Raw genomic sequence first — 23,805 nt, forward strand, 5'->3', positions numbered from 1 at the left:
CACTATGACCAAGTAGGCTTCATTCCAAGGATGCAGAGCTGGTTCAACATATGCGAGACCACAAATGTAATTAAATTTATCAACAGATGTAAAAACTAGAACCACATGATTATATCATTAGATGCAGAAAAAGCTTTTGATAAAATCTGGTATCCCTTCTTGACAAAAACCCTCAAATGCCTAGGCATAGAAGGAACATACTTCAAAATAGTAAGCGTCATCTCTGATAAACCCACAGCCAGCATATATTGCTAAATGAACAAAGACTGGAAACGTTACCCCTGAAAACCGGAACAAGACAAGGTTGTCCACACTCAACCCCTCTTGTTCAACATTGTATTAGAAGTCCTAGCTAGATCAATTAGACAAGAGAAGGAAATCAGGGATATTAAATAGGAAAAGAGGAAGTTTAGTTGTTCCTCTTTGCTGACGATATGATCCTATACCTCGAAAATTCAAGAGAATCTGTCAAAAACCTGTTCTCACTGATAGAGGACTTTGGCAAAGTCTCTGAGTACAAAATAAATGTGCAAAAGACGGTTGCATTCTTTTTTTTTGAGTTAGAGTCTCACTCTCACCCAGACTGGAGTGCAGTGGCATGCTCCCGGCCACCGCAGCCTCAACCTGCTGGGCTCCGGTGATCCTTCCACCTCAACTTTCCTAGTAGCCAGAACTACAGATGCACACTACCACGCTCGGCTAATTTTTGATTTATTGTAGAGACGAGGTCTCGCCAAGTTGCCCAGGCGGGTCTCGAACCCACAGGCTCAGGCAATCCACGTGCCTCGACCTCCCAAAGTGCTGGGATTACAGGCTGAGCCACTGAGCCCGGCCAACAGTTGCATTCTCACACACCAACAACAAGCAGGTAGAGAACCAAATAAAAAGCACAAGCCCATTCACAATAGCCACACACAAAAATGAAATACCTCAGCATCTTCCTAACCAGAAAAGTGAAAGACCTTTACAATGAAAACTACAAAACACTGCTCAAAGAAATCTGGGGAGACACAAACAAATAGAAATGTTTGATGCTCATGGATAGAAAGAATCAACATTGTAAGATGTCCATCCTACCAAAGGCAATCTACAGATTCAGTGCAATACCCATTAAATTACCAAGATAATTCTTCTCAGATCTGGAAATGACAATACAGAAATTCATATGGAAACATAAATGATCACGGATAGCCACAACAAACCTTAGCAAAAGAAACAGAGTGGGAGGTATCACACTTCTAGACTTTAAACTTTACTATAAGGCTACAATAATCAAAACAGCCTGGTATTGGTACAAGAACAGGCATATAGACCAATGGAACAGGATAGAGATTCTGGAAGCAAAACCACAATTTCTCAACCAACTCACCTTCGACAAAGCCTCCGCCAACAACCACTGGGGAAAGGAGAACCTATTCAGTTAATGGTGCTGGGAAAACTGGCTGACCACATGCAGCAGATTGAAACAAGACCCTTACCTATTACCATACATGAAAATCAACTCTGAATGGATCAAAGACCTAAATGTAAAACCTCAAGCTATAAGAACCTTAAAAAATGCAGGAGACACCTTATGGAAATTGGAACTGGCAAACAATTCCTGATAAAAACCCTAAGTGCCCATGCCATAGGAGATAAGATAGACGAGTGGGACCTCATCAAACTTAGAAGCTTCTGAAAAGCAAAAGAAACCATCAAGAGAACAGGGAGACAGCCCACAGAATGGGAAAAAATTATTCGCCAACTGTATATCTGACAAAGGCCTAACATCCAGGATCTACAAGGAACTTAAACATGCCGAAGGGAATAAAATAAACAGCCCCATCAAAAAGTGGGCAAAAGACATGACTAGATCCTTCTCAAAAGAAGATATATGGGCAGCCAACAGACACATGAAAAAGTACTCAGCCTCACTCCATCAGAGAAATACAAATCAAAACCACATTGAGATACCACCTAACCCTAGTAAGAATGACCATCATTAATAAATAACACAAACAACAACAGATGCTGATATGGATGCAGAGAAAAAGAATGCTTCTACACTGCTGGTGGGAATGCAAACTAGTGCAACCTCTTTGGAAAACAACGTGGTGATTTCTAAAAGAACTAAAAATTGACCTTCCATATGACCCAGCAATCCCCCTACTGGGAATATACCCAGAAGAATTTAAATCACTCTACAAAAAAGATGCCTGCACGTGCATATTTATTGTAGCACTATTCACAATAGAAAAACATGGAACCAACTGTGTTGCCCATCAAAACTGGACTGGATAACAAAATGTGGTACATATACACAATGGAATATTATGCAGCCATAAAGAAGGACAAACATGTGGACTTCACAGCAACTTGGATGGATTTAGAGTCTATCATACTCAGTGATCTATCACAGAAACAAAGAACAGAGTACCACTTGTTCTCACTCATAAGTGGACCCTGAACATTTACCATAATACTATACGAAGGGGATTGGCAGATACTGCTGGGGTGGGGGGCGGGGGGAGATACAACATCAATAAGGGTACCTGATCTCAAACCATGTGAAATGGGGACCAAAGGGAGGCCCAAACTTTACCTGTATGATAACCACTTGTATACCTAATCCTGAATTGCACCCTATATCTTAAAAAAAAAAAAGACCAAAAACCTGAGCAGGCTGATCCAAAGATTAGAAATGGCCAGAATACCTTCTCTGCAGCCACTGTGTTTACAGAATAATAGTCAGTAGTTCCTGTTTCCAGGACCTCAGGAAATACCTTTTGTGTCTTTTTTCTCAGTCTGGATACCCAGTTTCCTTGTGGATTGCATGTACCTCTTCCCTATATCCTTCTAATAAATTCCATTTTCTCCCATAAGTTAGCCTGAGTCAGGTTTAGTTGTCTAAGACCATAGAAGTCTTAAGACGTCAGAGGGATGTAGAAAGTTTACAAGATTGCTATAAAAATTTTATTTGTGTTTGGAAGGTGGTATCTATATTAATAATGACCTTTCTAGGTTTATATTTGGATGTTAAAGCAGTTTTATCCCAGAGGCTGAATAACTAAGCAACCACAAGTTGACAACTGCACAAAATTGATGAACCTCAATTTAAACATTTTAATTTTGAAAAGGGTTGCAGATATACTTGGAAACCGATAGCTTAGCTGCAGCCAGATCTAGAGAAGGAGACAGATAAAATAAAAGTGATGAGAGTGAATAATGATTCTGAGCTTTCCATCCCTTCCACCAATAGCAAAGAAGTATAGTAGTAACCTCTTATCTGCAGTTTCACTTTCTGCAGGTTCAGTTACCTGTGATCAACTATGGTCCAAAATATTAAATGGAAAATTCCATAAATAAACCATTCATAAGTTTTAAATTGTGCATCATTCTTGGTAGTGTGATGAAATTTGGCACCATCCCCCGGGGGTGGGATGTGAGTCACCCCTTTGTCCAGTGTATCCACACTGTATACACTCACTAGTCACTTATTTTTTTTATTTAAAAAATTTTTATAATTTTAAAATTGTGGGGTCCAATTCAGGGCTAGGCACACAAATATCCATTGTGAAGGGTTAGTCACTTATTAACTATCTTGGTTATCAGATCAGAAAACCATAGTATATACAGGGTATGGTACTATATGGTTTCAGGCATCCACCTGGGGTCTTTGAACATGCCCTCTGCAGATAAAGGAGGACTGTATGTCATAAAAAATACAAACACCCTCATGTTTCATGTTAGAAAGTGTTACTTCCACATTCTTTCCACACCCAGCATTTTCCTGTGGGAACTCAGCTCATGGAGGGGGAAAGACTAGAGATGGAAGTCAATCTATTCTGACATTACTGTCCCTCTCAAGTAAAAGCAGAGTGTAACTCTACACTTAGAAAACTCTGGTCTTAATTTTTTCTTTTTCTTTTTTGAGTCAGAGTCTCACTCTGTCACCCAGACTGGAGTGTAGTAGTGCCATCAGGGCCATTGAAACCTTGACTTGCTGGGCTCAGGCAATCATTTCACCTCAGCCTTCCAAGTAGCTGGGACTACAGGCACATGCTACCATGCCCTGCTAATTTTTTGATTTATTGTAGAGATAAGGTCTCACTGTGTTGCCCAGGCTGGCTTTGAACTCCTGCGCTCAGGCAGTCCTCTTGACTCAGCCTCCCAATGTGCTAGGAATACAGGTATGAGCCACTGCACCCAAACTGGTCTTAATTTTTTTCTGTCAGCGTAAGGAGTGATAGTACCTTATGTGTAACTGTGGAATCCAGGGAATAATTTCCTGTTTGGTAACTGCTATATACTAATCCGACGATCACAACCATTTTAAATATTTTTAATTTCCAACTTTCGCTGTGCCATCAATGCTGTTTAATAGTTCCTTCATTCTAGGAAGCCCTCCTTGCCTCCACCTCCCTTTCCCTCAATGTATACTGAACACCCAGCACGTGCCACTGTTACTATAGTATTTACTGACTAGGACTGATAATATTTCTTTAAAATCTGTTTCCCTGATAGAATGTGAGCTTTTCAAAAAGAGAGGAACCTTATGTTACTCATCTTTGCATTGTCCAGCACAGTGTTTGGAGCAATATGCTACAAATGCTGTCACAATACATTTGTGTCATTATAATAAAATACCTGAGATTGGGTAATTTATAGAGAACAAAATCTGCGAAGTCCAAGACCAAGACACTGGCATTTGGTGTCTAGTGAGGGCCTTTTGCTGCATCCTCACGTGGCAGAAGGGTGGAAGAGAGCAACCTCACTTTTGCAAGTCCTTTCTTTTTTTTGAGTCAGTGTCTCACTCTGTTGCCCAGACTTAAGTGCAGTGGCATGAACACAGCTCACTACCGGCTCGATCTTCTGGGCTCTGGTGATCCTTCCTTCTCAGCCTCCCAAGTAAGTAGAATTGCAGGCACATGCCACCACACCCAGCTAATTTTTGACTTTCTGTAGGGATGAGGTCTCACTATGTTGCTCAGACTCATCTCAAACTCCTGGGCTCAAGCAATCCTCTCTTCTCAGCCTCCCAAAGTACTGGAGTTACAGGTGTAAGCTACCATGCACTGCCTCACAAGCTCGTTTATAAGAGCTCTAATCCATTCATGAGTATGGAGCCCTCGTGACTTAATCATCTCCCAAAAGCCCCCACCTCTTAATACCACCACAATGGGGATTAAGTTTCAGCATAATATTTTTTCTTTAATTAATTAATTATAAAGATGTTATAAATAATTAATTAATTAATTATAAAGATGTGGGGTACAATTCAGGGTTAGGTTTATAAACATTGATCATGCAGGTACCCTTGTTGATAAGGTATGCCCCTCCCTCCCCTAGCGGTTTCCCCCAACTGCCAGTCCCACCTCCCTTCCCCTGACAGTTTTCCACTACTGTCAGTCGCTTTCTTATAGCATTTTAATTGCTCAAGTTCACCTTTTGAGTGAGAACATATGGAACTCAGTTCTTTGTTTCTGTGATAAATCACTGAGTATGATCGACTCCAAATCCATCCAATTTGCTGCAAAGTCCATATATTTGTCCTTCTTTATGGCTGCATAATATTCCATTGTGTATATGTACCACATTTTTTTAATCCAGTCCAGCTTCGATGGATAACCCGGTTGGTTCCGTGTTTTTGCTATTGTGAATAGAGCTGCAACAAACATACATGTGCAGGTATCTTTTTTGTAGAATGATTTGTGTTCCTCCTATTCCCAATAGGGGATTTACTGGGTCGTATGGAAGGTCAATTTCTAGTTCCTTCAGAAATTGCTACACTGTCTTCCAAGGAGGTTGTATTAGTCTGCATTCCCACCAGCAGTGTAGAAGTGTTCCATTTTCTCCACATCCTTGCCAGCATCTGTTGTTGTTTGTTTTATTAATGATGGCCATTCTTACTGGGGTTAGGTGGTATCTCAGTGTGGTTTTGATTTGCATTTCTCTGATGATGAGTGAGGCTGAGCACTTTTTCAGTGTCTGTTGGCTGCCTGGATATCTTCTTTTGAGAAGTGTCTATTCATGTCTTTTGCCCACTTTTTAATGGGGCTGTTTGTTTTTTTCCTTTCGGTGCATTTGAGTTCCTTGTAGATGCTAGATGTTAGGCCTTTGTCAGATATACAGTTGGCAAATATTTTTTCCCAGTCTGTGAACTGTCTCCCTGCTCTCTTGATGGTTTCTTTGGCTTTGCAGAAGCTTGTCAGTTTACTGAGGTCCCACTTGTCTATCTTATGTCTTATGGCTTGGGCACTTTGGGTTTTGATCAGGAATCGGTTGCTAGTTCCAACTTCCATAAGAGTGTTTCCTGCATTTTGTAAGGTTCTTACAGTTTGAGGTTTTATGTTTAGGTCTTTGATCCATTTAGAGTTAATTTTTCAACATAATATCTTTTTGTTTGTTTTTCATGAATTTTGGGGGGGACATCATCATTTAAGTCACAGCAAATTTTTACTAAGTGAATAAATGCCCAATTCAGAGTGACGCCAGTTCTAGATTCTCTGGTAGTAAGAAGGACTAGAAGAGATTCAGGTTATCTATGCAAAGCACAGCCTTTTTGGATAGGCCCAGTGAAGTGGTCTGAGGTCTTAAGACCAGTTAGTGACAGTGCTGAAAATAAACCCAGGTTTAAAACTCCAAACATGTACTCTTTTCCCTTTTCTACTTTGCTTCTTGGAAGCTCTTCTAGAAACCTAATCTTATGTGACCCACTCTCAAATGTGACAGGCTGTGCTATTCAGCCATTCTTTGCTTCTTGAGTTTCAGGAAGAACTTGTTCATGAAACTAGATGTTTCTAGTTTTAGTCTTCACTGAGTCCTCCCCTGCTCCATCATTCCTTTGATGAGCATTAACTTGAACTACTTCACTAATTAGGGTCATCTCCAAACATATGTAGGAATCCAAGGTCATCAGTTGTTTTGACTTTTCCAATTATTTTTTCCCAAACATGTTTCTTTCTTCTTCTTCTTTTTTTTTTTTTTTTGGTTGGAGTCTCACGCTTTGTTGCCCAGGCTGGAGTGCAGTGGCACGCTCAAGTCAAAACAACTGATGACCTTGGATTCCTACATATGTTTGGAGATGACCCTAATTAGTGAAGTAGTTCAAGTTAATGCTCATCAAAGGAATGATGGAGCAGGGGAGGACTCAGTGAAGACCAAAACTAGAAACATCAACCTTCCAAATAGCTGGAACTACAGATGCGCGCCACCATGCCTGGCTAGTTTTTTGTGATTTATTGTAGAGACGTCTCACCAAGCTGCCCAGGTTCGTCTCGAACCCACAGGCTCAGGCAATCCATTCGCCTCCGCTTCCCAAAGTGCTAGGATTACAGGTGTGAGCCACTGTGCCTGGCTCAAAAATCATCTTAAAGAAACATGTTTGGGGCCAGGTACAGTGGCTCACGCCTGTAATCCTAGCACTTTGGGAGGCGGAGGTGAGTGAATTGCCTGAGCCCACGGGTTCAAGACCAGCCTAGGCTACTTGGTGAGGCCTGGTCACTACAATAAAATAAAAACATTAGCTGGGTGTGATGGTGTGCGCCTGTAGTTCCAACTACTTGGAAGGCTGAGGTGGAAAGATCACCTAAGTCCCAGCAGATCGAGGCTGCTGTGGCCATGAGCATGCCACTGCACTCCAGCCTGGGCGACAGAGTGAGACTCCAACTCAAAAAAAGAGATGAATTTTGGGTACTGGGTGCAGTCATTCATGCCTGCATTCCCAGAACTCTGGGAGGCCAAAGTAGGAGGATCACTGGAGTCAGGAGTTCAAGACCAGATTGGGCAAAAAAGCAAGAACCTGTCTCTACAAAAAACTTTTTTTTTTTTTTGAGTTAGAGTCTCACTCGGTCGCCCAGCCTGGAGTGCAGTGGCCGCTCCCGGCCACCGCAACCTCGACCTGCTGGACTCTGGCGATCCATCCGCCTCAGCCTTCCAAGTAGCCGGAATTACAGGCATGTGCTACCACGCCCAGTTGATTTTTTGATTTATTGTAGAGATGAGGTCTCACTGCCCAGGCGGGTCTCGAACCTGCGGGCTCAGGCAATCCACTCACCTCAGCCTCCCAAAGGCGCGGGATTACAGGCTGAGCCACTGAGCCCGGCTTTACAAAAAACTTTTAAAAATTAGATTGATGTGGTGGTATGTGCCTGTATCCCAGCTACTTGGGAGGCTGAGGTAGGAGGATCACTTGAGCCCAGGAGTTTGAGACTGCAGTGAATCATAATTGCACCATTGTACTCTAGCCCAAGTGAGAATAGGACCTTGTCTCTAAAAAATTAAAATAAAATTATTTTTGAACTATTTGCAATGCAGTGAGTTTTGAAGCAACATCTATTTTCTTCCACCCTCCCCCCAACAATCTGAACACATTTTATGGAATGGTTATTCTTGCCTCAACCAGACAGCACTCTTTTATATTTACAAATATTTTTGGAGTGTGCAATTTTGCAGATGAAAAGATGATTTCCATTGTAGAGAGGAAAAACTGAGTAGAGTCTAATTTTGGCAAAAAAGTTACTTTGGGTATTTGAATGTTTACATTTTATAACTGGTAGTAACTATATATCATGATAAAGTAACAGCATGGAATCATAGACATTTAAGACTTCAATCTGAAACACTAATTATATGCATTTTCATGCATTATAAACCTAAGCATGTCTATCTAAACATAATTGAAATTAGGATGCTTGATGAGACATCAGAATTGCTACCTTGTAGCCAAACTTCATTAAAATGAAGCAATGATGATCAACACAGGCTGCTATGACAAATTACCATGAACTGGGTGACTTAGGCAACAGAAATTTATTATTCCTAGTTCTGGAGACTGAGAAGTCCAAGATCAAACTGCTAGCAGATCCAATGTCCGGTGAGATCCCCTTCCTGGTTTGTAGCTGGCGGACTGTCTTCCTGTATCCTCACATGGCAGAGAGCAGAGAGCAGAAGCAAGCTCTTGTGTCTCTTCTTATAAGAGCACTAATTGTATTCATGAAGGCTCGACCCTCATGACCTAATCCCCTCCCAAAGGCCCCACCTTCTGATACCATCATGTTGGAGGTTAGGATTTCAACATAGGAATTTTTGGAGGACACATTCAGATCATTACAATGATGTAGAGTAAAATTTTACAAGTACTAACCTGAAGTCTTTATTTATAAGTAATATAAACATTGGGAGAGTAGACATTATATAAAGGTGATATTTGCATATTTAAAGCAGAGAGGTGTGAAGATTTTCAAATTGTATTTCAATGATGTGAAAGGTATATGTTTTGTCTGTAAATTCTTGATGAAATTCTTCTGTAAATTGCCTGGGCTGTTATTATTTTTTTATTATTGGTTTATACCTGTTTTGTGGTTCTCTCAGTAAAATTTTACTGGGTATTTGATTTGTGAGAATCGTCCCTGCAAGTGATCTTATATTACAAAAGTAAAGTTGAAGTCATTCTCAAGCTATGAAGCTCACTCCTGGCTGCTGATAGAGTTGGTCAAATTGAGATATATTAATAATATAGCTTGGTAAATTTACCTAGATAAGTTTTATGATTCTCTATGATGTGGTTCTGAACACAGTTATACACTGGGAAAGAGTAAAATATATTGTCAAATCATTATCCTGTGTGATCCTCAAGAGCAAGAACTAAGTTTTGTTTGTCTGCTTTTGAGTCAGAGTCTCATTCTGTTACCCAGGCTGGAGTGCAGTGGCACCATCATGGCTTACCACAACCTTGACCTCCTGGGCTCAGGTGATCCTTCTGTCTTAGCTGGAACTATGGGTGTGCACTATCATGCTTGGCTAATTTTTTGTAGAAATGAGGTCTTGCTATGTTGCCCAGACTGGTCTTGAACTCCTGAGCTCAAGCCATCCCCTTGCCTTGGTCTCCCAAAGTGCTAAGATTACAAGCATGAGTCACCGTGCCCTGCTAGAGCTAGACCTAAGTCTTAAAGTGTCTATTTTTGATGTTTACCAGTGTCTAGGAGATAGTAGGAATTCAATAAATGTTGTATAATCAAAGACTCTGGGGTCCTTGGCCCATCCAGAACCCTATAATTGTTGCTCATATTCTATCAGCAGATAGAATATGTCAAAACAAGTGATGATTATGTACTAGTACGCAGTAGGTGCTTGATAAATATTGAATGGAAGAATTTATTGTTTTAATACATCCCCACCCATAGTCTCAATTAGCAGTTTGCCTTATGATATGAAGTATGTTATCAATTATTTATTCCTTAGAATCTTTCCACAAATTATCATCATCATTATAAATTTAGAAGAGGTAATGTAGTCAACTATGAATTATACATGGCTGGATTATCCATACTGTTTTTGGTTTAAGCTATTGTCAATCCCTGGAAATGAAGCCCTGGTAAGCATTCTGTGGCCCTTTTATTAGTGGTGAGCTTTCTCTTCCATGCCAGTTAATGCCTGGAGGAAGTAGTCTGTGCCCCCATGTTCCCTTAGGGCTTTAGCTGTGTTCCTGGACTTTGGGGAACAAGGTAGTGGAATCTACCACCTGCAGGCTGGAATCTGCAGACCTATTCCTGGTTTCCATGTGCTCAGACTTCATAATGTCCCACTGGCTTGAAGTGTTGGCCTTAACCTAGTTGGGTTATGGGAAACTGTATCAAGCCCTCATCTAACTGAGTAGGTTATACATAGTTTACTAGTTTAATAATTTGTAAATGGACTATTGAAGAGTTTTCTGAATTCAAGTGATGAGTGCCGTGTTGGATTTTATTAACATGTTAAAGCAGAGGTGTAGACAATGATGTTAACATGTAGTTGGACTGACATCCAGGACCTTGGTTCAGTGTGCATCCAGCTCTGCCAATGAGGAGAGAATTTTGGCTACTGGACTTCATGCGTTTTACTTAAAAAGGGAATTTCGGCCCACAACTGGGAGATCTAGTTCCACTGGAACAGGTGTATCAGCAGAGGAATTTTGGTGATGATTACATGTTTTAACAGTATGCACTAGATCTGTCTTGTCATGTAACTTGACTAGGAGGAGAAGACAGTGAACTGACTGGAGTTAGATTATTTGTTCACTTGTGTTGACAGAAGTTTTTCAATATAAATTAATAGATTGATATTCTGGTGTTTACTCTGTCTCCAATTCATTTTTAGCTTGTCTGAATCCATCTTTGAGGACCTCTGGACACCAGACATTAATAACAACTTAAGCCAAAGAGACTGATAACAGCTTAAACCAAAGACAGGATGGACAGCTAGAAAGTCTGTGAGCCTTCAACTTGGAAGACTAGATCCTAGAACATGGAGCTAAACTAATCAATACATTATTCAGTTACCCACTAAAAGCCAGGTATTGTTAGAGGCCCTTGGGTTGCAGAGTGAGCCAGGTATACAAGACCTGTGCCCTGAGCCCTGCTGCACATTTTAGTGGGTGTACAGGTGGTAAATGCTAAGTATCCAAGGCGATGGTAGCCACTGTTCAGTGGTAAGATGTGATGGAGAGTGACTGTGAGCCTGTTTTAGTAAGGATGGTAAGGGGTAAAGTGACATGTGGACTGAGTCTGGAGGGACAGAAGGGGTCAGCCAAGCTGAGGCAGTGGCGTAGGGAGGGGAGACACATGGGGAGACCATTCCAGAGAGAGAGAGAGAAGTCTAGGTTCAAGGCCCTAAGCAGGAAGACGCATAGCATTTTTAAATTTTTCAACGCAAAATATACTATCAAAACCCCCAAGTACAGGTTTAGCTTTAGGAAAAGCATATAACCCAGCTGGCAAAGTTAGTCCTTAATCCATTTCCAAACAGATTTTTCGGATAAACATAAATATACATCTCTAGTTCACTTTCTTATTTCTGAATCCTAACCACCGTCACAGACAAAATAAGGCAGAGCCATTCTCCATGCTTTGCAGAACTTTTTTCCTTCCTCTTTCAGGATTTCCATAAGTGTCTAGAAATGCCTCTGATGTCTTGGGCATTTCTACTGCTCAGAGAAATGCACCTCAGAAGTATGTACACTGGGTAACTGGCCTACCAGCAGACAAGTTCCAAGGCTGAAGTTGAGGGTGTGAATACGAATCCTGGAATACTTTGAAGCTATCCAAGCCATGCATTTCCCATTCATGTCCCCCACCAGGGGTCTGAACACTGTAGTCTAAGTCACTTCCCAATGTGCTCCTCACTCAGATGTTGTTTTTCCTTGCTTTTCTCTCCAACAATCTTCATCCATGTTTAAGATGCCAACTTTAGCTTGACTGGGTTGAATGAACCCAATATTCACAGATCTAAACCCTTTTCACACAGCTATACAAATTGTGGAGGCTAAGTACATAAAATGTAAAAAAGTGAAGGCTTAATTTACATGAATAAGCTCTCTTTCCCATTAAATCACTATATGGCACCTCACACTTGAACACTTGGTGTAACATATACAAAACCCCCACTCTATCTGGCACAGATATACTCAACATGCTATGCTATATTAAGAATAATTTCCATTTTATTTTTTTCCAGATAGTTCTTGAGTCCTTAAGGACTCAGCTCCTTACATGGGCTTTGGTGGAGGTCATGGGGCAGCACCCACAGGTCTGAATTGGGGTGGGGGTGTTCGGTCCTTGTGGGATTCACAAGGCCAATCCCTCACTACCTTGCTGTGAATGGCGCAACTCACACTAACGCAGCTTCACATACAGCTTGGGAAGCAAACAGGCGTCGAAGACACCCGCTTTAGAAATGTCCCTGACAGCTGCGACCTCCACTATGTTTCGAATGACGAACTTCTTTTTTATTTTTTTAATTTTTAATTTTATTTTTTTATTTTGAGTTGGAGTCTCACTCTGTCGCCCAGACTGGAGTGCAATGGCCACTCCCAACCACCGCAGCCTCCACCTGCTGGGCTCCAGCGATCCTTCCGCCTCAGCCTTCCTAGTAGCCGGAATTACAGGCACGCGCTACCACGCCCAGCAGATTTTTGATTTATTGTAGAGATGAGGTCTTGCCAAGTTGCCCAGGCTGGTCTCGAACCCGCGGACTAAGGCAATCCACTCACCTCGGCCTCCCAAAGTGCTGGGATTACAGGCCGAGCCACGGAGCCTGGTCTGACAAATTTCTTTTGGGGGGGAGGGGTTTGAGTTGAAGTTCACTCTATCACCCAGACTGGAGTGCAGTGGCCGCTCCCGGTCACCACAGCCTGGACCTGCTGGGCTCTGGCGATCCTTCCGCTCAGCCTTCCAAGTAGCTGGAACTACAGGCGCGCACTACTATGCCCAGCTAGTTTTCGATTTATTGTAGAAACGAGGTCTCGCCAAGTTGGTCAGGCTGGTCTCGAACCCGCGGACTCAGGCAATCCACTCGCCCCGGCCTCCCAAAGTGCTGGAATTACAGGCTGAGCCACCGAGCCTGGTCTGACGAACTTCTTTTTTTGTTTGTTTGTTTTTGTGTGTATGAGTGTGTGTGTGTGTGTGTGTGTGTGTGTGTGTTTGTGTGTGGTTTTCTTTTGAGTTGGAGTCTCCCTCCGTCGCCCAGACTGGAGTGCAGTGGCCGCTCCCGGCCACCGCAGCCTCGACCTGCTGGCTCCGGCGATCCTTCCGCCTCAGCCCTCCGAGTAGCCAGAACTACAGGTGTGCGCTACGACGCCTGGCTAAGTTTTTGATTTCATTGTCGAGATGAGGTCTCGCCAAGTTGCCCAGGTGGGTCTTGAACCCGCGGGATCAGGCAATGCACTCATCTCAGTCTCCCAAAGCGCGGGATTACAGGCTGAGCCACCGAGCCCGGCTCTGACGAACTTCTTAATAGCCTTATTTTGGGGCACGCATCGGGCACAGTTCGTGCAGCGAATGGGCTGTATGTGGCCGCGGCCCTTTTCGGCACTACCGTTGTTCCTTCTTTTCTTTGTCATCTTGGAAGTGAGGACCCGCAAGAGACAAGCGAAGCATATTTGAGAAGTAGAAAGAGGACCATCGAATGGAGTGTCATGAATTGGAGGAAAAGGGCAGCTCATCAGTCTTGAAGGCTTTGATAAGAAGTTTGGAGTTTGGACATAGGAGACCATTGTTTGGTTTTAAGCCAAGGAATTTAAATAATTCACTCACACTCTGTGCCGGAGATAGATTCGTGAAGAAAACAGATAAAAGCCCTTGCCCTCATGGAGCTTACAGACTGAAGAAAGCTCACTCTGTCTACTGCATGGAGAAGAGATTGTAAGGGAGGCAAGAATGGAAGCAGGGAGACTGGTTGGGGGCTACCGTGGAAGTTTAGGGAGAGGTGTGGGAAGCTTGGATGAGGGGAGTTACATGAAGATGCAGAAGAAGATGGCTTCTAGGCTTACTTTGGAGATTGAGCTAATATCACATCCTGCATTTTGGTGGGAGAGAATTCTGTTTTGGACTTGGCAAGTTTTAGGGGTCTAACGAATATCCAAGGTGGAAATGCCAAGAAGGTAATTTGATATATGAAGCTAGAACTCTGGGAGATTTGCAGTCCGAATTTGAAGAGGAAAAAGTCATGTAGAGAGACACTACCTTGTAATTCCCTACCTACCCTGCTGTAGCTGGAACTTGCCCTAGGTGATATTGGAGTTACACTTTCATTTCCAAATTCTTACCAGTTGGTAAAGGAGAACCACAGAGAGCTGTTTCTTTCCTGGTTGTTCCTTGCAATGCTGGCCTGTCTGGGTGCTTGGAGGTCCTGGGACAGGGATTGTCATCACCTTTGTGTACCACAGCATTGTAGAGTGCACTGAGGCTCACACGGGGGCTCTCTTCCATGCTGTCTTGAGAAGCCAGAGTCTTTCAAGATGGGTCACATCTTAGAAAGAATAAATGAAGACTTGGGACGTCACTTTTTCAAGGTGGCTGGTATTTTCTCTGTGCTCGTGTGAAACATGTTTGTATTGTATGAACTTGGGCAATGCACTTAGCACTCTGCAATCTTTCCTGCTACAGGTAAGCTCTCTGAACATATGTCTGGCACTCAGCATATAGTAGATATGCAAATAAATGTTTCCTGAATTGCATAGAAAATAAAGGAGAATTAATGATGAATTTAAGGATATAAACTTTTAAAAGTAAATGCATCATCATAATATATTTTTCCAAAATAACAAATTAGGGAATGTTACTGACTTTACAGAGAGATTATTTTTCTCAGCTTTCATTCTAGAATTCCTTTAAATAATAAGCTCTCTAATGTCTTCTGTTTTCATATTCCTGTTTAGTAATGTGAATGATTTGTTAAGGTCAGGTATAATTCTTTCCTGTATTCTTCAAAGCACTTCTAATACAATACCTTATTCATCTACATAAGAATTCTGAAAGTTAAATGGGCTATTGTTATTTCTAAGCATTAAAAAAACCAACACTTTTTTTCTAGTTATAAAAGTAATGTATGGCTACTATGGGAAATACACAAAAAAGGGCATCAATCATAATTTTACCCTAGAGATAAGCAAAACGTTAACATTCTAGTGTTTTATATGCTTCTTAATACACAGCTAGAATCATGCTGTGTGTTTTTTTGTATCCTTTATTTTTGCTTTGTATTAAATCATACATGTTTTCTCTTGTATTTAAAAGTCCTTCATGAACCTTTTAGTGTTTGCATAATAATGTACTTTGTAAAACACTTGGTAAGTATAGCATACTATGAAGATATCTTTGTGCATGCATTTTTGTCACTTTAAAAATTATCTCCTTTAAAAGTACGTACAAGAACTAGAGTTACTGGGTCACAGGTTATGAACTTTATGAATACATTTTGCAGGATCACTCTCCAGAAGAGTTGTATCAGGAAGGGCTAACTACTGTGCCTTATATTTTTTTAAAGCGAGCAGATGCTGAAAGCTTTTTGATTTTTTTTTTTAAATAGAGACATGGTGTCACCCAGGCTGAAGTGCAGTGGCCTGATCATTGCTTACTGTGAGCCCAAATTCCTGGGGATGCTCTCCCCTCAGTGAGACTACAGGTGCATACCACCATGTCTGAATAATTTTTAAACATTTTAAATTAAAAATTAGGCTTTCTCTAGGCATGTTGGAGTTACACTTTTGTTTCCAAATTTTTAGCAGCTTAGGAAAAGTTGGAAAAGGAGAAACACCAAGAGCTGTTTCTTTCCTGGTCGTTTCTGGCAATGCTGGCCTGTCTGGGTGGCAGAGGTCCCAGGGCAGGGATTGTCATCACCTTTGCATACACAGCATTATAGAACACATTGAAATTCACATGGGGTTTCTATTCCATACTGTCTTGGGAAGCCAGATTCTTTAAAGATAGGCCAAGGGGTCTCACAGTGTTGCCCAAGCTGGTCATGAACTCCTGGTGTCAAGTGATCCTCCTACCGCAGCCTCCCAAAGCACTGGAATTACAGGTGTGAGCCACTGGGCCTGGCCCTTTTTGATTTTTTAATATACTTTTTAGTACTATAAATTTAAAATATTTACTTCTTTAAAAAGTAAAACTGAGCCGGGCTTGGTGGCTCAGCCTGTAATCCCAGTGCTTTGGAAGGCTGAGGTAAGTGGATTGCCTGAGCCCGCGGGTTCGAGGGCCGCCTGGGCAACTTGGCGAGACCTCATCTCTATGATAAATCAAAAATTAGCCGGGCATGGTAGCGTGTGCCTGTAGTTCCAGCTACTTGGAAGGTTGAGGCGGAAGGATCACCGGAGCCCAGCAGGTCGAGTCTGCGGTGGCCAGGAGCGTGTCACTGCACTCCAGTCTGGGCGACGGAGTGAGACTCCAACTCAAAAAAAAAAGTAAAACTGGTCTTTTTCAAAAAAAAAAAAAAAAAAAGCTCAGCTGGGCTCAGTGGCTCAACCTGTAATCCCAGTACTTTGGGAGATCGAGGTGAGTGGATTGCCTGAGCCTGCAGGTTTGAGACCAGCGCGGGCACTGTGGTGAAAGCTTGTCTCTGCAAAAAACAAAAATAAAATAAATAAATAAATAATCAGCTTTATTTGTAAGAGCAATTTTAGGTTCACAGCAAAACTGAGCAGAAAGTACAGAGTTCCTCTACACCCTCTGGCCCCCCACATATAACCTTCCCCCATTATCAACATCCACACCAGAGCTGTATGTAACAATGGGATGATTTCTTATTTCCTGTTTCTTTGCTTACCAGAAAGGTCGAACCTTTAAAAAAATGTATTGCTTAATTTTTTTAGCTCCTCTTTTGTGAATTACTTTCCATTTTCTTTGCTTAGTGATTGAAAAACAACTCAAATGAACCAAGACTGGCATTGCCCTTAGCCATTTCTGTAGTGTCAAATGCAGAGTTTCTTCTGGAGTGTTCTGTAGACTATGAATATCCATGTTCCTATTCTTTAGCTTTGCTTTTTTGAGGAAGGGGCCCAAGAATTTGTCTGTGTAACAAGCCATCTGTTTGATACTTATGCACTCCAAAGATGTTTGAGAACCACTGGTCGTATGTCTTATTATAACCTAAGGTCTGAAGCATTACATACAAAAGGAATGTGTTATTTTCTACTAACTACAACGAATAGGTGTTACTTCCTATTAAGAGAGAGAGAGCACAGGAGCTCACTGGCGCCTTCCCATCAGTGGGAGAGTGCCAGAGCCACATTAGTCAGATCTGAAGCTGCTTTGCAAGAATTGCTCAGATGACTCACGTTTTGTCATTCACAGGTGATCGAACTAGTTTGCATTCCTCTTCTGCAGAAACTACAGGTTCATTCAGAAAAAAGCTGGAAATTGCAGGAACTAACAGAGAGGTCTGGGCATTCCAAATTCATTTCAGTGAATTTTTTTTTAACTGTCAGTTACTTATCCATAGTGGCCTCAAGCAGGTTCAATAAGGAAGACAGAATACTCACACTCCTACTTTCTGTTTTTTACTAGGAAGTTTGAAAATCCTCAAAAACGTACACAAATGTACTTTGCTGAATGTATGTTATACTTAAAAAATAAAAGATAAAAATAGTTGAAAAAAAGGAATACAGAAATAATTTATGCAAGCATAATTATATCATCTTTAATTGGGCTTTCCTGCCCATTTGTAAAATTCTCCCAAATAAGTCATCTTGGGTTGGGGGTGAAGGAGGGTAGATGAGGGAGGTGTGTTGAATGTCTTCAAATGAGGGAGCCACGCAAAGGTAGAGCTCAGACTAGACATGCATTGATGTGGATGTTGGGAAGGGAAGGTTCCCCCCATGTGTGGAATAACAGTGCCCAGGAACTTTCCCCACTTAACAAGGGAAGGAAAGGGAATGATGGGCAACCTGATTAAATGAGTCAAAATAAAGAAAAGGAGAAGGAAAACAACAACAACCAACAACAATTTTGAACATAATGTGAGATGAAAGGGTTAACAAATCAAACAGAGCAGTATATGTGCATGTCATGGTTGAGAGCACATTGCATGGAGCCAGGCTCACAGGATTCTAATCCCAGCTCTGTCACTTATTGACTGTGTGACTTTGTGCAAGTTACTTAAACTCTTGAAGAGTTCACTATCTGTGAAATGGGGATAACAATAATACTATTTTCATAGGTTGTTGTGAGATTTAATAAGTTAACTTGCCTAAGGTGGTGAGAACAGTGCCTGGTATACAATTAGACCAAGTGAGTGTTTGCTTTATTATTTCTAAAACATGGTAGCAATATTAATATCAGATAAAGTGAAACAGTATTAAAAGCACCTAAATAGGATAAATAAGCTTATTATATAACAGTAATAAACAACTGTTATAAATCTGTATATACCAAGCAAAATGATAGCTAAGTATATAAAGTAAAAACGATTAAAAATGTAAGGAGAAGTTGAAAATATTTTACACTGGGAGGATTCATAATTCCTCTTTCACAGCTGGAAATATCTAGTAGACAAAAATAAATAAGATCTAGAGAAAATGAATAATGGAATTATTTATTGCACACATTCCATCTTATAGACAATGTTGAACCTTTCGTTCCATGAATAGAAAATATGTATTTGCATGTCTGTAGACCATTTAAAAAAAACAATCAGGTGTTGCAGAGCAAACCTTAACATGTTCAAAAACCTAAATATTTTACAGACCTTTTTTTTTTGTAAACCAATACAATTAGAAATAACTCAGTGGCTCAGCCTGTAATCCAGCACTTTGGGAGACCAAGGTGAGTGGAATACCTGAGCCTGCAGGTTCAGAGACCAGCCCGGGCAATTTGGTGAGACCTCGTCTCTACAATAAATAAAAAATTAGCTGGGCATGCTAACACGGGCCTGTAGTTACAGCTACTTGGAAGGCTGAGGTGGAAGGATCACTGGAGCCCAGCAGGTTGAGGTTGGGGTGGCCGTGAGTGTGCCGCTGTGCTCCAGCCTGGGCAAAAGAGTGAGACTCCAACTAAAAAAAAAATAGTAATAAAAAATGATCCCCCCAAAACTTCACTGCTTAAAATGAAAAAACACAATTCTAAGTAATCCTTAGATACCTAAATATCTTTAGAACAAAGAGGAATTCAAAACTATAATAAAACAATAAAAAAAGCTCTTCATACCTTCGCCCTATGGACCCAGCAAATACTACATTAAGAAGAAAATGCCGGCCGGGCTTGGTGGCTCAGCCTGTAATCCCAGCACTTTGGGAGGCCAAGGCAAGTGGATTGCCTGAGCCCGAGGGTTCGAGACCCACCCACCCTACTTGGCGAGACCTCAACTATACAAAAATCAAAAATTAGCCAGGCTTGGTAGCGCGCCTGTAGTTCCGGCTGCTTGGAAGGCTGAGGCAGAAGGATGACCGGAGCCCAGCAGGTTGAGGCTGCGGTGGCCGGGAGCATGCCACTGCATTCCAGACTCAAAAATAAATAAATAAATAAAATAAAATAAAAAGAAAATGCCTTCATTACTGAGGAAGAGATAATAAAAATGGACTTAGATTTTTTGGTCAATTAAGAGACTTGATCTGGGGAGTAGTCTCTACGGTCTCTCTCTTTCCAAGCCTTCTGGTTCTCTGTATGTGTGTTTATCAGGTGACTGTTGAAAAGGAGCCTCTTATGACTAAATGAGTTAAGCATTCTTACTCATTGCCAGAAGCATAAAAGCTTTTGTGGAAGCATGTACATTCTCAAATGACTCCCTTAGTGGTTTTGTGTGTTGCCCAGGTACTCCAGGAGCAGATTCGTGCCAGGGACAACATTAGCTATGGAACTAATTCTGCCTTAAAGACCCTGGAGCTGCGTCAGCTCTCTGGTTTGGGAGATCTTCGAGGGAGAGTGGCAAGGTAGGTGTTGAAATGCTGGGGACTCTGCTCATCAAAAACTCTTTTTGATAAGCTCCATTATAGTGGGGAATTCACGAAACCCCAAAAGAAATTCCTTGCATTCCTTTAGTATGCGTCCTCCCTTTTTTCCCCATAAAATCTAGTGGTAGATATGACACCTGGTAGTGAGTATGCCGTGAGCTCTTCTGTTTCTGCAGTTGGAGTTGCCTTCGTGGGAGGAAATGATGGAAGAGCTCTCTCAGATGACCTTGTTATTTGAGGGGGTAATATGTTTATTGAAGCCAATAATACAAAGTTGGGACTTATGTTTTGTATGTCTTTTAAAATTTTTCATTTTTCTTATAATTCATTTTTATTTTATATTTCTGAAAGTATTGCTTTATGAAGGATTGGGAATTTTAAAAAGAGCCCTTCCCAGCCTTGGCAACATAGTGAGATCTCATCTCTACAAAAGTAAAAAAATTGACTGAGCACAGTGGGGTGTGCCTATAGCCCCAGCTACTTGGGAGTTTGAAGCTACCAGTGAAGCCTCATCTGAGCCCAGGAAGTCCAGGATGTGGTGAGCTATGATGGTGCCACTGCCCTCCAGCCAGCCTAGGTGACAGAGTGAGACCCCGACTCAAAAAAGCAAACAACAGCAACAACAATAACAAAAAAAACCATAGAGAGACCTTTCACCGTAGTATGAAAAGTGCTATTCTCCCAAAGTGTGTTCCCTGAACCAGCAGCATTGGCATCACTGGGAGCTTGTTAGAGATATACAATCTTTGGTCTGGCCTACAACTACTGATTTAGAATCTGCATTTTAACAAGATTCCTGAGCTTGTGTGCATATTAACGTCTGTGAAGCACTGCACAAAACCTGTCTAGTAATATTGTTATCTGGCTGGGATTTGTCAATAGTTTTAATTTATCAAGAGTTTTTATGGGCCTCTTCTGCCCTCTGCTGCTGTGAAGAGCCAAGCACAGGAATGGACACCAACACTGGGGCTGAGGATCAAATGGGCACTTCTGATCCACCTGAGGTGGCAATGGGGGCTGTCTGTGAGGAGTGGGATGGAAGAAAGAACAGGGCCCCACAGGATCCAAGGCCTATTTGTGCAGGCAACACATGAGGAGCCTTGAATGCCGGGCATGCATGTTTAGGTTTGCTGAATAAGGATCAGTCTGATAGCAGAGCGCTGTATGGATTGAATGGAGGATGGTTGACCACTTCTGTGGTTTTCTGTTCTCATCAGGATGAATTCCAGTCCTCTTAGTGGGACCCTTGGTGACAGACACACTGCTGAGCTCCTCTCCTTTCTCTTCCCTTGTTTTTTTTTTTTTTTTTGAGTTCGAGTCTCACTCTGTGGCCCAGATGCAGTGGCACGCTCCTGGCCACCGCAGGCTCCACTTGCTGGGCTCTGGCGATCCTTCCGCTTCAGCCTTCCAAGTAGCTGGAATTATAGGCGCGTAGCTACCATGCCCGGCTAATTTTTGATTGACTGTAGAGACAGGACTCGCCAAATCACCCAGGTGGGTCTCAGGCAATCCACTTGCCTCGGCCTCCCAAAGTGCTGGGATTACAGGCTGAGCCACCAAGCCGGCGGCATTGTATTTTTCAGCAGTGATCAACTCTTTTGTTAGTCCCTGAATATGCCATGCTCTCCTGTCACTGTGCCTTTGCACATGTTGTTCTTGTACCTAGCATGACTTTCCTCCTTCTTTTCTAACTTGTCAGTCTGTAAAGTTCAGCTCCAGGATCACCTCATTTGAGAGTCTTCCCTGACACCCCCACTCCACTGAGCTCCCTAACACTTTTGGCTCTACTGAGTCTCTCTGTTGTTTTCCTCACTCTGCTATCTTTACTGTCTTGGGACAAGGTTCCATATCTTTTACTTCTGTCGCTGAGTGCCTTTAACAGTCTCTGGAACAAACAGATACTCAACATTCATCGTTCGTTTGGATGAACAAATGATCTAGAAACTCACTGTCATAGGACTGAAAAACCTTGACTCCTTATTTGTGGAGTTTAGCTTAAAAGAAATTTCAGTTCTGTGATATCTCTCAAAACAGCAAGAAGTTAGAAGAACTGCAGAGCTACAGGGCAGAGTAGGGACTTGAGGAGAACTTTGAGGGCCTTCATAGCAGCTTTGTTGCAGATGAAGATCAAGTGAGTTAGGTAATATATGTAAGAGGCTTAATGTACTGCATGGGATGGAGTGAGCATGCAACAAAGGTTTCAAGGGCAACAGCAGTGAAATTGTCCTTAGGATTCTGGTTCTAATACCAAGTAGAGAAATTATTTAGAAATATAGGAATCTTATATTCTTTGGTTTCTTGTCGACTTCTCTACCTCACTTGTTCCTTCTCTGTAACAAATACTTTCATTCTAAAACCATCAAGACGTTTGTTATGAATACCAGATATTTTTGCTTTGTTTTGTGGCTATATTCGTCTTTCTTTTGGAATGCTAATGAGACTTGATTGTTAAAATGAATTCATGTGAAATAAAATTCTTTGGCAAAGTTCTGTCTTCCTTGCATCAATTATATCATTGCATTGAAGGGATATGAAGTTTTTAAGTGATATTCTTTTCTTTTTTTTTTTGAGTTGAAGTCTCACTCTGTTCCCAGACTGGAGTGCAGTGGCACACCCCTGGCCATCGCAGTCTCAACCTGCTGTGCTCTGGCGATCCTTCCACTTCAGCCTTCCAAGTAGCTGGAACTATAGGCATGCGCTACCATGCCCATCTAATTTTTTTTTATTTATTGTAGAGATGAGGTCTCACCAAGTTGCCCGGGTGGGTCTCGAACCTGTGGGCTCAGGCAATCCACTCGCCTTCGCCTCCCAAAGTGCTGAGATTACAGGCTGAGCCACTGTAGTGATATTCTTAAGTTACTAGGCTACTGCATTATTTAATAGTTCATTTTATAGTTTTTATGGATCCACTGGTGATATAATTAAGAGGAAACAGGTCTTGATTTTTTACCCTGCAGTTACAGCTTAGAAGGGCAAAGGAGGTGTAGCACACTCTAAACAGGACTTGATCAGACCTGAAGGCCCAATAGATGACCAATGACCTCCTTTCTCTCTCTCTTTCTCTCTCTCTCTGTGTCTCTCTGAACAGCTTTAGTGAGATATAATTCACATACCATATAAACCACCTGTTTAAAGTGTACATTTCAGTGTTTTTAGTGTGTTTGCCGAGCTGTGTAACCATCACGTTTTTTTGTGTATTCAAATGTTTTCATGTCTCTTGGGTATGTACCTAGAGTGGAATTGCTCGGTAATATGGTAAATCTATGTTTAACCTTTGAGAAGAACAGCTATACTGTTTTCCAAAGTGGCTGCATTATTTTGCATTGCCATCAGCAGTGTATTTTGGTTCCAATTTCTTCACATCTTCACTGACACTTGTTATCTATCATTTTGGTTAAAACCATCCTAGTGGGTTTGAGGTGCTATCTCAATGTGGTTTTCATTTGCATTCCCCTTAAGACTAGTAGTGATGAACATCATTTAATGTGCTTATTAGTCATTTGTATATTTTCTTTTTTTTTTTCCTTTTGTGTGTGTGTTTTTTTTTTTTTGAATTGGAGTCTCACTCTGTTGCCCAGACTGGAGTGCAGTGGCCGCTCCCGGCCACTGCAGCTTCGACCTGG

General features: G+C 41.7%; 1 protein-coding gene and 1 pseudogene across 1 annotated transcript in view; one reads left to right on the top strand and one right to left on the bottom strand.

Moving 5' to 3' along the window:
• FAM81A (family with sequence similarity 81 member A) overlaps positions 1-23,805 on the top strand; it is a 92,442-nt gene that overhangs the window by 33,599 nt on the left and 35,038 nt on the right. The window contains exon 4 of the mRNA XM_008061478.2: positions 20,043-20,161. Coding sequence (XP_008059669.1) covers positions 20,043-20,161 — 119 coding nt within the window. The remainder of the gene's footprint in view (positions 1-20,042; positions 20,162-23,805) is intronic.
• On the bottom strand, positions 12,503-13,855 carry LOC110595932 (annotated as a pseudogene).

The sequence above is a fragment of the Carlito syrichta genome, unplaced genomic scaffold (genome assembly GCF_000164805.1).
Source record: "Carlito syrichta isolate Samal-C Ts95f unplaced genomic scaffold, Tarsius_syrichta-2.0.1 Scaffold305279, whole genome shotgun sequence".
Lineage (NCBI taxonomy): Eukaryota > Metazoa > Chordata > Mammalia > Primates > Tarsiidae > Carlito > Carlito syrichta.